Below are 18,050 nucleotides of genomic sequence, written 5' to 3'. Positions count from 1 at the left end.
CAGGGAGTCCAGTCTCTTGTTCTCCGCTCTTCCTCTCCGCGGGCGGTGGGAGACGCAGGGGCGCGGCGGGCTTCCTGCTGCTTCTGAGGACCTTGGAGCCAGGAGTCCCCGCCAGGGGCTGCACAACGGCGGCGATTGCGCGGCGAGGAGGAACGCCATGCAGGTGGGGTCGCGGCCTTCAGCGACCCTGGGGCACCCTAAAGAGGTGCCGGCTGGGCCCCAGGCTGAGCAAGGTGGAGGGGGTGGCCCTCAGGGGTTCGGTTCTCACATTTGTTTTGGATAAGAGCTAATTTTTGTGCATCCCTGTCAGGATTGAAGAGAAATTCAGATCAACTCTAGGACAACACCTGTTTTTCAACACTCGAGATTTCGGTTTGTCGCTGGAGGAATTTTGGGGTTGCATTTCTCACCTGAAATTTTTACTGCCGCTCTGATTCTGACTTAAGAAATAGACCGTCAACATTAGCCCAAGTGTAATCCACTTTAAGTATCCTGCCCCACCACATTTTAAGAAAGATCAGAGAGGAAACCCTAATAGTTGCACTTGTTTTGAGAAAGACCAACTGTCCCTGGGGTTTTTCTTTTCTTTTCTATTTCCTTTTCTTCTCCCTCCTTCCTTCCTGCCTTTTCAGGGCCACACCCACAGCATAGGAAAGTTCCCAGGCTAAGGGTTGAGTCAGAGCTGCAGCTGCCAGCCTAAACCATAGCCACAGCAATGGGAGATCTGAGCCATATCTGCGACCTACACCACAGCTCAGGCAACACAGGATCCTTAACCCACTGAGCAAGGCCAGGGATTGAACCAGCATCCTCATGGATACTACTTGGGCTCTGAACCAAAGTACTACTGCTGAACCACAACAGGCGCTTTCAAGGCGTTTCTCTCACTTGATCACAAAACCTGTTAGATTTCTATTAATTCCTAAGAAAGCTGCTCCTATGTTACAAGGTGCCTTATTAATCAGAAACCTGTGTTTTGGGAGTTCCCTTGACAGCTCGGTGGTTTACAAACCCGACTAGGATCCATAAGGCTGCAGGTTCTATCCCTGGCCTCCCTCAGTGGGTCAAGGATCTGGCATTGCCTTGAGCTGTGGTATAGACTGCAGACAAGGCTCTGATCCCAGTGGCTGTGGTGTAGGCCAGCAGCTGTACCTCTGATTCAACTCCTAGGCTGCGATCTTCTGTATACCGAGGGTGTGGCCCTACAAAGCAAAAAAAAATCCTGTGCTTTTCTTTTTTTATCAGAGTAAAATTCTCACTTTCTAACTTCAGAAACAGCTTCTTCCCACTGGCTCCCCAAAATCAAAACCACTGTGATTTTTCTTGTTTTACATATTTAATTTTGGTAATCATGTATGGTGTATAATTTGCTAGGCTAGTTTGAACATAAATTACATGTAATTTTTAAGGGGTATTTCTTTTGTCTTAATAATAGATTCCTAGCAAGTACATTTTGTTCACTATGTTAAAACATTGCAAATTTGTCTTGATTTGCATCTGCTCTTCAAGAAATAGGCTGAAATGTAATTGAGAGTGAAGGCAACATCACATTCATCTTTGTTCATTTATTTATTCGTTGATTTATTCAACAGCCAGTTATGCGGTGCTTATGTGTAGTTACGGACTTGTTCTAAAAGAGGGAGTTCTTTGGAGAATAAGAGGGAGTCAGATGTAACTATTTATGTATGATAAATGCATAATACTTTTATCAAATAGATTGTGGTTTCTATTTCTATTAGAGTTTCATAGATAATTTCTAAAAGTGAAGGGAAAATGAGAATATAGAGCATTTACTGTTAAATCCCACTGCAGCTAACTCCTAGATCAGTTAAGGAGAGAGGTATGAATAAAACCCTAAGTACCTGACGTCATGAATGTGAAGAAAGTTTTTCTAACAAGAAAATAATGACAAGCTCTCTCCAGATTCTGCTTACGAGCTCAAATACAAATGTATTTATCCATTGAAAATAATGTGGAGCTCATAGGTGACTTAGAAGTTTTGAAAGAAGTATTGGTGGTAGAAGCCAACTCTGGAGTAGGTTGAAGAGTGAATGGTTGGTAAATGTGATTATAGCATATATAGACAATTAGACAATATAAGCAATTACTAAAAGCTTGACTAGAAAGAAGAGAGAGAGAGTGATAGGGGATGTGAAATGCAGGGAGGGTTTTTTTAAAAAGTGACTGTTGTGTTTTCTGAAAATAATGGGTTAGGATTTTTGGACCAACTCTCCTGCTGAACACAAGTTAAAATGCTGGCTAGACTGTAAAACATATCTCCTTGAAAGTGTCACAGATAACATGATATTAAACTATGAGACCAAAATCAAAGGGAAAGTGGAAAACCAGGTGAATGCATTTCCAGAGCTGTAAAGTCACTTTTACCCCAAGGGTGTCTTATCAATCTGCTTTTTGGTCCTGGGTATAATCACAGGGTGAGGAGGAACCGAAGGATATGGTAAAACCTATTACCAAGAAGCTGTGGCTCAAGACAGTTCTCACAACCTGAGACATATTTCTGGGTGATACAGCAAACTTCCAACTGTGAAGTTGTTATCAATTAGTTATATACTGTAGTGCTTGTAAATGCCTGGAAAAAAATAACACATCCTCTGTTGAGGAAGACATCTTTTTCTTAAGCCTTAAAGAATTCCTGCAGGTAAGGTCTCAAGGACATCAACAGAAAACGGTCAGAAGTAACCAAACTCACAAGGGAACAGGGACACTGTGAGTATGAACCAACAAAAACAGACTTGCAGAGACTTGAGTTATTGGAATGATCAGGAGCAGGTTATAAAACAGTTGTGCTTATTATGTTTAAAAAACAAAAGACCAAATTGAAATCATCTTCAGGCAGTAGGAAAATATAAAAAAGTAACAAAATTTTGATGAAGACATTACTATATAATACAGTGAATAATTTTGAGCAATTTCATGTATGATTGCATCAAAAAGAATAAAATACTTAGGAATAAGTGTAATCCAGGAGGCAAAAGACCTATACACTGAAAACTATAAAACATTGCTGAAGGAAATTAAAGAAGACATAAATAAATAGAAAAATATCCCTTGTTCATGGATTGGAAGACTTAATAGTGTTAAAATATCAATCCTTCCTAAACAAATTTACATACTCAATGTAATCCCTATCAAAATCCCGATGACATTTTTTTGTAAAAATGGAAAAGCTCATTATAAAATTCATATGAAATCTTGTGACCAAGTAGTCAAAACAGTCTTGAGAAAGATGAACAAAGTTGAAGGACCCACACTTTCTGATTTCAGAAAGTATTACAAAACTGCTGTAATCAAAACAATGTGGTACCAACAGATAAACAGACCTGCAACCAACGGGTTAGAATAGAGGCCCAGGAGTTCTTGCTCTGGTGCAACAGGATTTGTGACATCTTGGGAGTGCTGAGACGCAGGTTCGATCCCCGGCCTGGCATGGTGATTAAGGATCGGGTGTTGCTGCAGCTGCAGCTTATGACCTGACTGTGGCTCAGATCTTATCCCTGGTCAAGGAACTCCATATGCTGTGGGGCGGCCAAAACTGATGATTTAAAAAAAAATAGCCCCCAAAGAAACCCTCACATTATGGTCAAGTGATTACAACAAGGGTGCCAAGACCATTCAAGTGAAAGGATAGTCTCTTTGACATATGGCATTAGGATAACTGGATATTCACATGCAAAAGAATGGAGTCGAGGAGTTCCCGTTGTGACGCAGTGGTTAACGAATCTGACTAGGAACCATGGGGTTGCGGGTTCGATCCCTGCCCTTGCTCAGTGGGTTAACGATCTGGCATTGCCGTGAGCTGTGGTGTAGGTTGCAGACTCGGCTTGGATCCTGCATTGCTGTGCTCTGGCGTAGGCTGGCAGCTACAGCTCCGATTAGACCCCTAGCCTGGGAACCTCCATGTGCCGCGGGAGCAGCCCAAGAAATGGCAAAAACGACAGGAAAAAAAAAAAAAAGAATGGAGTTGAACTCATAACGCCTATTATAAAGAAAAATTTACTGAAAAAGAATCAAAGACATAAATGTAAGAACTATATTCTCTTGATTAGAAGCATTATGGTTCCCATCCATAGTTAAGGAGGGGGGATTATGCAGGATGTGAATATCCTGAGGTGGAAGTCATTCAAGGCTGTCTTAGGCTTTTTTTTTTTTTTTGCTTTTTTAGGGCTGCACCTGCAGCATATGGAAGTTCCCAGGCTTCCATATGGGTCAAGTCAGAGCTGCAGCTGCTGGCCTACACCACAGCAACACGGGACCTAGCCGCACCTTTGACCTTACCCAGCTCATGGCAACACGGGATCCCCAACCCCCTGAGCGAGGCCAGGGATTGAACCTGCATCCTCATGGATACTAGTTGGGTTTGCAACCTGTTGAGCCACAACAGGAACTCCTGTCTTATGATTTGTTTGCTCTAGCGTTTAGGTATATATACTTAAGTTCTTCCTTTCTCCAAAAACCTCAGAGAAAATGGACAGTGGGATAGAAAGTCAACAGTTAATATATGAGAGACAACTTGAGGAAGAGTAGCAAATAAAACATCAAAGCCTAAGTAACAAGGAAAACATGGTTACATTTCAAAGAAAGAATTATAGTCAGAGGGAAATTAAACAATGAAAAGACTCCTAACGTCTTCTAAGATTGAATTTGTGAGTAAGAGTTCCATGAAATTATATAGTTGAAAAGAAGCAAGTTTACCTGGAGGTCTTGGAGCCTATATAGAAAAAGAAAACAGTGTTTTGGGTGACATGAACTGGTTTTGCCTATTATAGTCTTCGGAGAAAATTTCCCATGATTTATAGTTTTCTTCATTAATGTTTGATGTATGTATTTAAAATTTTTTTTTTTATTGGATATCTCAGTATAGCTTTGAGGGTAAAGGGTTTTTGCTCTTATCAAATTATGTAGTTGCATTAGTACTGGGTAATAGGGAAAAAGTTGGCCACTTTGTTCTATTAAACTAATTATCTAGTTTATCTGTAGAGTTCATGAATAATTACATGGTTGGAAATGCTATATATCATTTTTTACACATACATAGTAAAATGCACCATCATGCTAATAGATTTTCTATTTTTTAATATAGGATCCAAATGAAGATACAGAATGGAATGAAATTTTAAGAGATTTTGGCATTCTTCCTCCAAAAGAAGAGCCCAAAGATGAAGTCGAAGAAATGGTTTTACGTTTACAGAAGGAAGCAATGGGTATAGTTGTGCATTTGGTGGGCTGGGTGAAGGGAATAATACAATTATGATAGTGATCATGTATTTCATAACCTTAGAAGGAGAGAGAATATTAGAAATAATTTGGTATAAATCTCACCCATGCTTTTAAAATTAGGATGCCAACACCTAAAATTCCTTAATTCATGTGATGAAAATTGCATGCTAGTTAATATCAGAGCTGAAATGCCCTAGTATCTAACCTAGTGAGTTTTTTTTCTCTATTATATTTCTCTACCTTGTGATTCCCTTCTATTTTGATCATTCTATAGGATATATTATTTATCAAGATTTCCAGGGACTTGGGGAAATCTGAATTTATGAGACCTAATTGATTTTCACATCTACGTTTATTTTATTTTATTAATTTTTTTTTTTTTTTTTGCTTTTTAGGGCTGCACCCATGGCATATGGAAGTTCCCAGCCTAGGGGTCAAATCCGGAGCTACAGCGGCTGGCCTAGGCCATAGCAACAGCAATGCAGGATCCAAGCAACATCTGTCACCTACACCATAGCTCCCGGGAATGCTGGATCCTTAACCCCACTGAGCAAAGCCAGGGATCAAACCTGCATCCTAATGGATGCCAGTCAGATTTGTTTCTGCTGTGCCATGACAGGAACTCCTATTTTATTTTATTTTATTTTATTTTATTTTGCTTTTTAGGGCTGCACCTATTGCATATGGAGGTTCCCAGGCTAGGGGTCGAATTGGAGCTGTAACTGCTAGCCTACACCACAGCAACGTAGGATCCGAGCTGCATTTGTGACCTACACCACAGCTCAGAGCTGCATCTTCGACTTACACCACAGCTCATGGCAACACAGGATCCTTAACACACTGAGCGAGCACAGGAATCAAACCCACATCCTCATGGAAACTAGTCAGATTCGTTTCTACTGCACCACAACAGGAACTCCTTCACATCTGCTATTAAATGTAGCCTGGTAGTTCTGTGAATAACACTTGAAACAAATATGAAGCAGTCAGCCACAATATAGTTTTACATGTTGGAAAAACTGCAACCTAAAGATATTTTTGATCTCCATTTATCTAATATATTATTTTTTCTAGACATATGACTATAAAGTAAAATTGGCTTTGCAATAACTCAATTGTCTATATTTATTTTGTGTTAGTTAAACCATATGAAAAAATGACTCTTGAACAGTTGAAGGAAGTTGAAGATGAATTTGATGATGAAGATATGAGAGCTATTGAAATATATAGGTACTGTGATTCATTTGGATAATTTATGAGTTTTTGAATGAGTTATTGTAAGAATGAAACTAAGAAAAAGCCCTATTTTTGTCTATAGTCTATACTTTAAAAAGAACAAAACTGGAGTTCCCTCCACGGCACAGTGCAATAAGGATCTGACTGCCATGGCTCTGGTTGCTGCAGAGGTTCAAGCTTGATCCCCCACCAGCACAGTTGGTTAAAGGATCCGGTGATGCCACAGCTGTGGTGTAGGTCACAGCTGTGGTGTAGGTCACAGCTGTGGCTTACATTCAGTCCCTGGCCCAGGAATTTCCATATGTTATGGGTACATCCTTAAAAAAACCCAAAACTATTTTAAAGTAACATTTTAAAAGTCTCTTTAGATAAGATGGATTTTTTTTTCTGATCTTTTTTGCCATTGCTTAAATAAAAAACTATTCAATGATATACAGTAGAACTTCGTCAAGTTACATATGAGTAAAATGGAAAATATCAAGAGAAGGCCAATAAAAAGGGGCCATGATTTTCCTTCTAGTGTGATGTCTGTCAAGGGTTTCTGTCATTTAATGAATAATTAATTACCAGTCATAAATTTTTCAGAAATTAGAACAAGTGTATAGATTTCCCAGCTTATCTGATACCAAAACCAAAGAAATTAAAAAAACAGAATGCTACAGAAAAAATCTCTAATGAATGTAGGTACAAAAATTTTTATCCAAATCTTAGCAAATTAACCAGCAATTAAAAAATAATAATAATACATTCTGAACAGGAATCCATGGTTGTTTTAACATGGAAAGTATCAGCGAATTGGATTAGAAGCCGCAATACTCTGTTAGCAATGAACACATCTAAAACTCAGCTCTTGTTTCATAATACCATTCTCCAATCACAGGAACCAGTGTTTCTTAGAGAACTGCTTTATTCCACAGTGTGAGTTGAGAAAGAACAGTATGAGTCTGGGATATTTTGTGATAACAGAAAGCTAAGGAAGAGCTAAAAAAATTTTTTTAAGGCATAAGATCCAAACTAAAAAGATCTCTCAATGGCCAGAGTTGGAACAAATTGAACAACAAAATTAATTATTACAAAATAAATAATAAAATGATTATTCTTGAGTCCATAGTGGTATAGATAAGTGAATACATGAACAAATTCAGAGAAAGTAATACTTCTTCCTCACTGACAAATTCCAATTAATACATGTCAATGGAATAGGAAAATAAAAGAATCACCATCAGAACACTGCAGTAACACTTGCACACTCATGGGCAAGATCTGCTGATAGATTCTAAAATGAATGGGTTAAAGTTTAAATAGAAACAGGATGTTTGTGTAATCTCAAAGTATCTCCCCCAAATTTCTAATTGTAAAGGAGGAAATAGGTTTACAGTGTAAACTTTTGGAAGATCCCATCTTGGGGACATGACCAAGATTAACATCATCAGTAATACATGTTGACATCAAGTCACTCCTGATGGAATGTGCTGAGGAGGACACATCAGCTCTGTGGTATCCTTCTCAATAATGCATTGCATCAATCTAATCATAAGAATACATCAGAGAAACCCAAATTTGAAGGATTTTTCCCAAATCAACTATCCAAGTTGACACCAGGAAAGATGGCATGCTAGAAAGCTCCAGGAAGGAGTTCCTTATGGCACTTCAGGTTAAGGATCCAACATTGTAATTGCAGCAGTTCAGGTCACTGATGTGGCACAGGTTTGATCCATGATGCAGGAACTTCCACATACCATGAGTGTGGGGAAAAAAAAAAAACAAAAAACGAAACTCCAAGAACTCATCTCTCCACATAGGTAACAATTGCACTGGCAGAAACTGTCTGAAGTAATAGCATTGGAACTCTGGCGTCTGTTTGAACCCTTGTAGCTTCCAGGATAAAGCTTGGCTGGAAAATTCAGTTAGTATTGGTTGATTTCAGTTCTCATTGTAGTAACAGCTATCCATCCCTCATTGTCAGCCCCATGGCAGGCAGCTGTTTTAACAGCAACGTGTTTCTGGCACAGTTTGCTGGAGTCAGGGTAGGCAATAGGATTTTGTCCTCAAATATCAAGGCTCTGTGTTCTGATTGCAGATTGCTGCTTCTGAATGCAGAGGTACAGGCACAGAGACTGGCAGCCATTGTGTCAACCTTCACTGGTTCAGGTGGCTTCCAGGGGATTTTAAGGAGCCACAACTTTTGTTTGGTTTGGGAGGTTTTTTTTTTTTTTTTTTTTGACGCTCAAAAACAACCATATATATATGGGGGAATTTAGAAATTTGTGGGCAGGACGAAGGCTCAGAAATGAGCTGAAAAGACCATATACTTTCACCTCAAGCTGATTCCTGGCATAGACACATCCAATTAAAACAAAAATAGGGAATAAGAAGAATCAGATTTCTAGAGTTAACAATTGAATTGAATATTCAGTTTTCAGCAACAACAAAAATCACAAAGAATAAAAGAAACAGTATAGTATGCCCCTTTCAAAAGAACAAAGTAATCGATACAAAATATATGTGAGGAAGCCAAAGTGTCAGACTTACTAGACAAAGATTTTAAGACAAAGTTACTCAGAAAGCTAAAGGAAGACATGGATGAAGACAGGATGACATCATATGAACAAAATAAGAATGGCAGTGATGAGATGGTAATTATAGAAAAGGAACTAAAATGGTATTCTGAAACTAAAAAGTACAATAGTTGAATTGAAACATACACTACTGGGTTTCAAAAGCGGATTTGAACCAGCAGAAGAAAGAGAAAACTTGAAGATAGAACAATTGAAGGCATTGAGTCTGAGTAACAGAAAGAAAAAAGAATGAGGAAAAGTGAATGGAGCCCAACTGGCCTTTGTGGTACACTGTTAGGTGCATGTATAGTATGGGAATCCCAGGAGAAGAAAAGAGAAAAGGGCAGAAGGAATGTTTGTAGAAATAATGGCTGAAAACTTCCCAAATTTGATAAAGTCATAAATCTATAAATCCAAGGTGCTCAATAGACTTCAAGTAGAATAAACTCAGAAACTCACACAAAGACACATCCCTTAGAAGATTATCAGCAATTTCTCATCATAAATCTTGGGGGCCAAAAGAAAAGACTATTAACCAAGGAGTTCCTGCTGTGGTGAAATGAGATTGGTGATGTCTTGAGAGCCCTGGATGCAGGTTCAATCCCTGGCCCAGCACAGTGAGTTAAGGATCCAAGTTGTTATAGCTATAGCTAGGGTCACAACTGCAGCTCAGATATGACCCCTGGCATGGAACTCCATATGCTGCAGGTAGCCAAAAATGAAAACAAATAAACAAAAACCAAGTTATCAACCAAGAATAACATATTTGGCAAACCTATACTACAAGGATGGAGGAGAAATTAAGACATTCCTAGATAAAATCTGAGTTTGTTGGGAGTTCCCATTGGCCTCAGTGGGTTAGGAACCCGACTAGTGACCATGAGGTTGAGAGTTTAATCACTGGTCTCACTCAGTGGGTTAAGGAGCCAGCATTGCCACAAGCTGAGATGTAGTTTGCAGATGTGACTTGGATCCATTGTTGCCATGGCTGTGGTGTAGGCTGGCAGCCACAGCACTGATTCTACACCTAGCCTGGGAACTTACATATGCCGTGGGTGTGGCCCTAAAAAGAAAAAAAATATTAGTTTGTTACTAGAATTGCCCTAAAAATTAACTAAAGGAGTCCTTCAGGCTGAAATTAAAGGGCAATAGGCAATAATTCAAAACCATATGAAGAATAAATAACATTGGTTAAAGTAACTATATAGGTAAATATAAAAGCCAATATTACTCTACTCTTGGTTATTAACTCCTTTTTTCTATATGATTTAAAAGGCAAATTCATAAAACAATGATAAATCAATGTTACTCAGTCTGTAACAATGTGGTCTGTAACAATAACAATATAAAAAGCGAGGGGTGGAGATCTCTAGGAGCAGAGGGTTTGTGTGCTATTGAAGCTAAATTGGTATTATTCACAGTAGGTTATTATGAGACAGTAATTTTAATCCTTAAGGTAATCACTAAGAAAAAAGTAAAAGAATACAGAAAAGGGAAGAAAAAGGAAATCAAAATGGTATATCACAAAAATCAACCAGAGGACAAAAATATAAAAAGAAACAATGATGTGAGAATTGAGGAACAAAAAACATATAAGAAATAGAAAAATAGAAAATGGATAAATGGCAGAAGTTCTTCCTTTTCAGTAATTACTTTGTTATGTCAATCCCAGCCTGTTGATAATGATGCTATTGGCTAGCAATGCCTGAGGTGCTCACCTGGGCCTGAATTACTCATCTTTGTGGCTGGACTGGTTCTTGTGGGTTTTTTTGTTTGTCTGTTTGTCTTTTTGTCTTTTTAGGGCCACTCCTGTGGCATATGGAGGTTCCCAGGCTAGGGGTCTAATGGGAGTTATAGCCACTGGCCTATGCCACAGCCACAGCAATGCCAGATCCAAGCCACATCTGTGACCTACACAACAGCTCACGGCAATGCCGGATCCTTAATCCACTGAGCAAGGCCAGGGATTGAACCCACAACCTCATGGTTCCCAGTCGGATTCGTTAACCACTGAGCCATGACGGGAACTCTGGTTCTTGTGGTTCTTCCTGTGATTATAGGATGAACTTCAACAAGAAACCATCAGGGTACTTTGAGGAACAAGATTTATTCCTCATAAATCCTGAAGAAAACATGGCAAGCCTGAGGATCACTCAGCCAGGTCTCAGAGTAAGGGTTTGGGGGACCTGGGTCTGTGCCTTTACTAGAGTCCTTTGATGGGGTATCTAGGTTTCACAGGTTCACTCTTAATTAGCTTATTTAGAGCATGGGATCTGGAATTAGGGCACAGGGGTCATTGAAGTGGTCAGATATGTAGGTTACCCAGGGCTTTCTGAAAGAACAGCCTGCATGGGTAGAGGCAGCCTAATTCCTTATCTGGCTGTTTTGCTGGTAGCTGTGTCATCAGCTGGCAATATGGTTTTCAAGATGGATGCCTTTTGAAATGGATGCCTTGGTAATCAGAAGCTTAATGTCAAGCACATGCAAATGGATTTTAAATTAATCCAATTAATCTCCAATTAAAGACAGAAATCAGCAGAATGAATAAAAAGAAACACATCCAGATCCTGGAAACCAAGCCAACTTGAGAAAGAACAAAATGTAAGACCAATTTTTCCTGATTTCAAACTTATTATAAAGCAACAGTGATCAAAACAATGTTGTAGTGGAATAAGGATAGACATACAGACCAGAGGGATAGACTAGAGAGACCAGAAAGAAACCCTCTCATAAGTAAGAACATGACTTTCAACAAGGGTGACAAAAACTTTCCATGGGGAAAGGACAATCTTTTCAACCAGTGGTGCTAGAAAAACTGGATATCCACATGCAGAAGAATAAATTGGGACTCCCACCTCACATCATATACCAAGGTTAACTCAAAATTGATCAAAGACCCAAATGTAAGAACTAAAACTATAAAACTCTTCAAACAAAACATGGGGGAAATGTCTATGACATTGGATTTGGGAGTGAGTTCTTGGATGTGACACCAACAACACAGGTAACAAGAGGAAAAAATAGATAAATTGAACTTCATCGAAATTTAAAACATTTGTGCATCAAAGGACACTATAAAGAAAATGAAAAGACCATCCGCAGAATGGGAGAAAATACTTGCAAATTATATACATGATAAGGTATTACTAACCAATATATAAAAGAACTCAAAATTCAACACCAGAAAATCAAATAACCAAATTAAAAAATATGCAAAGGACTTGAACAGACATTTCCCAAAGGAGGTATACAAATGGAAAATAAGCACATGAAAAAATGCTTCATATGGAGGAGTTCCCATCATGATGCAGTGGAAACGAATCTGACTAGGAACCACAACGTTGCAGGTTTGATCCCTGGCCTCTCTCAGTAGGTTAAGGATCCTGTGTTGCCATGAGCTGTGGTGTAGGTCACAGATGTGGCTCAAATCCTGTGTTGCTATGGCTGTGGCATAGGCTGGCAGCTCCAATTGGACCCCTAGCCTGGGAACCTCCATACCTCCATATGCCATGGGTTCGGCCCTAAAAAGCAAAAAAAAAAAAAAAAAAAAAAAAAAGCTTAATATCATGAGTCATTAGGGAAATGCAAATAAAAACCAGAGTGAAATTCCACCTCACTCCCACTAAGGTGGCTATAATAAAAAAGCCAGAAAAGTCCTGAGAAACAAAAACCAAGCAGGAGGCATAACTCTTCCAGACTTCAGGCAACATTACAAAGCCACAGTCATCAAGACAGTGTGGTACTGGTACCGAAACAGACATACAGACCAATGGAACAGAATAGAGAACCCAGAAATAAACCCTGACACCTATGGTCAATTAATCTTTGACAAAGGAGGCAAGAACATAAAATGGGAAAAAGAAAGTCTATTCAGCAAGAATTGCTGGGAAAATGGGACACATGCAAATCAATGAAACTAGAACACACCCTCACACTATGCACAAAAATAAACTCAAAATGGCTGAAAGGGAGTTCCCATCATGGCTCAGTGGTTAATGAATCCGACTAGGAACTATGACGTTGCAGGTTTGATCCCTGGCCTTGCTCAGTGCTATGAGCTATGGTGTAGGTCACAGACGTGGCTCGGATCCCACGTTGCTGTGGCTCTGGCATAGGCCGGTGGTTACAGCTCCAATTAGACCCCTAGCCTGGGAACCTCCATATGCCGCAGGTGTGGCCTAGAAAAGACCAAAAAATGACTGAGAGACTTAAATATAAGACAAGACCCCATCAAACTCCTAGAAGAGAACCTAGGCAAAACATTCTCTGACATCAACCTCATGAATATTTTCTCAGGTCATTCTCCCAAGGCAACAGAAGTAAGAGCAAAAATAAACCAATGGGACCCAATCAAACTGACAAGCTTTTGCACAGCAAAGGAAACCAAAAAGAAAACAAAAAGACAACTTACAGAATGGGAGGAAATAGTTTCAAACGATGCAAGAGACAAGGGCTTAATCTCTAGAATATAGAAGCAACTTATACAACTCAACAGCAAAAAAGCCAACCACCCAATGGAAAAATGGGCAAAAGACCTAACAGACCGTTCTCCAAGGAAGATGTACAGATGGCCAACAAGTACTTGAAAAAATGCTCTACATTGCTGATTATTAGAGAAATGCAAATCAAAACTACCATGAGATACCACCTCACACCAGTCAGAATGGCCATCATTAACAAGTCCACAAATAACAAGTGCTGGAGGGGGTGTGGAGAAAAGGGTACCCTCCTGCACTGTTGGTGGGAATGTAAGTTGGTATAGCCACTATGGAGAACAGTATGGAGGTACCTTAGAAATCTATACATAGAACTACCATATGACCCAGCAGTCCTACTCTTGAGCATATATCCAGACAAAACTTTTCTTAAAAAAGACACATGCACCCGAATGTTCATTGCAGCTCTATTCACAATAGCCAAGACATGGAAACAACCCAAATGTCCATCGACAGATGATTGGATTAGGAAGATGTGGTATATATATGCAATGGAATACTACTCAGCCATAAAAAGAATGACATGATGCCATTTGCAGCAACATGGATGGAACTAGAGACTCTCATACTGAGTGAAATGAGTCAGAAAGAGAAAGACGAATACCGTATGATATCACTTATAACTGGAATCTAATATACAACACAAATGAATGTTTCCACAGAAGAGAAAATCATAGATTTGGAGAATAGACTTGTGGCTGCCCAGGGGGAGAGGGAGGGAGTGGGAGGGATCAGGAGCTTGGGGTTAATGGATGCAAACTATTGCTCTTGGAATGGATGTACATTGAGATCCTGCTGTGTAGCATTGAGAACAATGTCTAAATACTTACATTGCAACACAACAGTGGGAGGAAAAAGTATGTATACATATATGTGTAACTTGGTCCCCATGCTGTACAGTGGAAAAAAAATTTTTTAAATTAAAAAAAAAAGGAAAAGAAAGCTAAAATTCAAGAAAAAAAAAAAGAAGCCATAAAAGTAATAAAAGTGTTGGTAAGCAGGTGGGAAATTTGGAACCAGTATACATTGCTGGCAGAAACGTAAGATGGTGCACAGTCTGGAATTAACTCAGAAGATAAACACAGAATTACCATGATCCAGCAATTCCACTCCCAGAAGTATACACCCTAGAGAACTGAAAACACAGAACATGTACATGAATGTTCATAGCAGCAGCATCCACAACAGCCAAAGAGTACAAAGAAACTGGTGTATAGATAAACAAATGTATCATATTCATCCAATGGAGTATTATTTAGCCCTGTAAAGGAATGATGAGCTAACATGTGCTGCGGCAGGACTGAACTTTGCAAATATTATGCTAATCAAAAGAAGCCAGTGACAAAAGTCACTTTTTGTGTAATTCCTTTTATACGAAATGTTCAGAATAGAAAATTTTTAAGAGATGGAAAGGGCCTAGGATTGGGGACTAGGCAGCAACTAACTACAGGTGGATATGGGGTGTCTTTGGGGACAGTAAAACATTCTGGAAGTAGAGGGTGGTGATGGATGTGCAACTTGGTGACAACTTTAAATATCACTGAATTATATACTTTAATAGTTGAATCATATTGTACATGAATTACATTAAAATTTAAAACTAAAGATTGTGAAAGAACTGGAACTCTCATATGATCACCCTGGGAAATAGTTTAGCAATTTCTTCTACAGTTACATTTGCATTTAACATTAACCCATTAATTACATTCCTGGATATTTGAGAGAACTGAAAGTATATGTCACTACAAAGACCTGGACATAAATAAATGTTCCTAATAGCCAGAAACTGGAAACAACCCAAAAGTCCATTAATACCTCTTAAATCTCATTTAATACACACATTCTTTTCCATCTCTTTTTCCCCTAGAAATTTCCTTGTGGGAGGAAACTAGATTGCTTGTCCAGACCTTCCCACCACCTGAATTTAGCTTAGTATATTATCATGAAATCAATTCACACAAGAAATCTAAATTTTTAGCAGTAATGCTAGGTAATTATTTTGACGACCAGCTTAAGAACTGTGGGTCTATTATTTCCTGTACTAGCCTTGTCTGATTGTGATAGTTGGATTATATTACCAATAAATATAACAATGTCATGTGTAGAAAATTAGTACGCTTTTCCATCCTTATAAAAATATAGGAATTATCTGTGCCTTGAAAAGCAGAAAAAAATCAGCCATACACAAATTTTAGGAAGCAGGCTGTCTTCTCATTTATGCTTTCTCTCTCTTAATGAGTCAATTTTAGAAATTATTTTTATTAAAAAATCATTTTAAAAATGATGTATATGATCATGTATCAAATGCTCTCCTGTGTCTGGCTTCTTTAATTCAGTATAATGTATTTTTAATTTCACCAAAGTTATTGTATCAGTTGTCTGCTTACTTTCTTACAGAGTAGTAATCCATTTCATGAATACAATTTGTTTATTCATTCACCTTATATTCATTCATCCTATTAATGGACTGATCAAAGCTTAAACTGAAAAATTAAATGCTTTACAAACTCAGTGGAAAGATGAAGGAAGAGGCTCCAGACTGTGCTACCAGGAGTGACTCCCAGAACATGGCAAAGCTGGTCTTCCGGGAACAGCTTTCTCTGCTGCCATCCAGACACTGGGGAATCTGGAAGTAGTGTTCCAGTCTTGCCCTAGCATCAGACTACTCTGGGGTCAGGAAACCACTGGAACAATTGTTATCTCTAGGAACCTATCTCCTTAGCAAAGCATGGGAAGAAATATTTGCAAAAGACATGTCTGAGCTGGACTGTTATCTGAAATACACAAAATTCTAAAAATTCAACAAGAAAAGAAACAGCATGATTTTAAAAATGGGCTAAGGTCTTAACAGACACCTCACCAAAGAAGACATACAGATGACAAATAAGCATAAGAAAGGATGCTCCGCATCTGTGTCATCAGGAAACCACAAATTAAAACAGTGAGAGGTCACTACACATCAGTTAGAATGACCAAAATCTGGAGGTTCCCACTGTGGCTCACTGGTAACAAACCTGACTAGTATCCATGAGGATGCAGGTTCGATCCCTGGCCTCACTCAATGGGTTAAGGATCAGGTGTGGTCGTGAGCTGTGGCATATCCACAGCTTGGATCCTGTGTTTCTGTGGCTGTGGTGTAGGCCAGCGGCTGCAGCTCTGATTTGACCCTTAGCCTGGGAACCTCCATATGCTGTGGGTGTGACCCTAAAAAATGAAATAAAAAATGAAAAAGCAATAATGACCAAAATCTGGAACACTGATAATAACAACTGCTGGAGGGCCCTTGATTATCAGGAGCTCTCATTCACTACTGGAGGGAATGCAAAATGACGCGGTCACTTTGGAAGACAGTTTGCCAGGTTTTTTGTTTATGAAACTAAGCATACTCTTAGCACAGGATCCAACTCTCAAGCTCCTTGAGATTTACACAAAGGAACTGAAAGCATCGACACAAAAACCTGCACACAGATGTTCATAGCAGCTTCACTCATAACCGCCAAAAGTTGGAAGCAAGCAAGATATCCCCAGTAAGTGAATGATAAACTATGGTACATCCAGATAATGCAATGTTATTCAGTGCAAAGAATACATGAGCTATCAAGCCATGGAAAGACACGGAGAAACTTATATGCATATTACTAAGTGAAATAAGCCAGTCTGAGGATCTACATGCTGTATGATCCCAACCATATGAAAAGGCAAAACTGCAGAGACAGTAAAAAGACCAGGGTAGGCAGGGGAGGGTATGAAGAGGGAGTCCACAGAGGATTTTCATTGCAGCAAAAATATTCTGTATCGTGCCATAACGATGGATGTATGTCATCATACCTTTGTCCAAACCCAAGAATGAGCTCACAGACTTCAGATGGTCTGATTATCAGTGTAGGTTCCTCAGTTATAACAAATACATCACTCTGGTGGGGAAAGTTGATAATGGAGGAGGTATATTAAAAATATATACCTTGCACTCGGTTTTGTCTGTGAGTCTGTTTCTGTTCTGTAGATAGGTTCATCTGTGCCATATTTTATTTATTTATTTATTTAGATTTTTAGGGCTGCACCCATGGCATATGGAAGTTCCCAGGCTAGGGGTCGAATCAGCGCTACAGCCACTGGCCTACACCACAGCCACAGCAATGCAGGATCAGAGCTGTATCTTTGACCTACACCACAGCTCATGCAATGTTGGATCCTTAACCTACTGAGTGAGGCCAGGGACTGAACCCGCGTCCTCACAGATACTAGGCGGATTCTTTTCCACTGCGCCGTACAGGAACTTCATCTGTGCCATATTTTAGATTCCACACATGAGCGATATTATATGGTATTTGTTTTTCTCTTTCTGACTTAATTCATTTCGTATGAGAATCTCTAGTTCCATCCATGTTGCTGCAAATGGCATTATTTTGTTCTTTTTTATGGCTGAGTAATATTAGATTCAGTAACTTTTAAGATATTCGTAGATGCATCAGAAACCACCTGGAATTCAGGAATTCAAGAATTCAACAACTAAAAGTAAGAA

General features: G+C 39.1%; 1 protein-coding gene across 1 annotated transcript in view; it reads left to right on the top strand.

The window, feature by feature from the left end:
• Positions 1 to 18,050, top strand: part of PDCL2 (phosducin like 2) — a 32,483-nt gene continuing 14,433 nt past the window's right edge. The window contains exons 1-3 of the mRNA XM_047799574.1: positions 1 to 163; positions 5,102 to 5,222; positions 6,378 to 6,468. Coding sequence (XP_047655530.1) covers positions 158 to 163; positions 5,102 to 5,222; positions 6,378 to 6,468 — 218 coding nt within the window. The 5' untranslated portion in view covers positions 1 to 157. The remainder of the gene's footprint in view (positions 164 to 5,101; positions 5,223 to 6,377; positions 6,469 to 18,050) is intronic.

Source organism: Phacochoerus africanus, chromosome 10 (assembly GCF_016906955.1).
Source record: "Phacochoerus africanus isolate WHEZ1 chromosome 10, ROS_Pafr_v1, whole genome shotgun sequence".
Taxonomy (NCBI): domain Eukaryota; kingdom Metazoa; phylum Chordata; class Mammalia; order Artiodactyla; family Suidae; genus Phacochoerus; species Phacochoerus africanus.
Note: the sequence above shows the minus strand (reverse complement) of the source record. Positions and strands in the feature narration are given on the sequence as shown.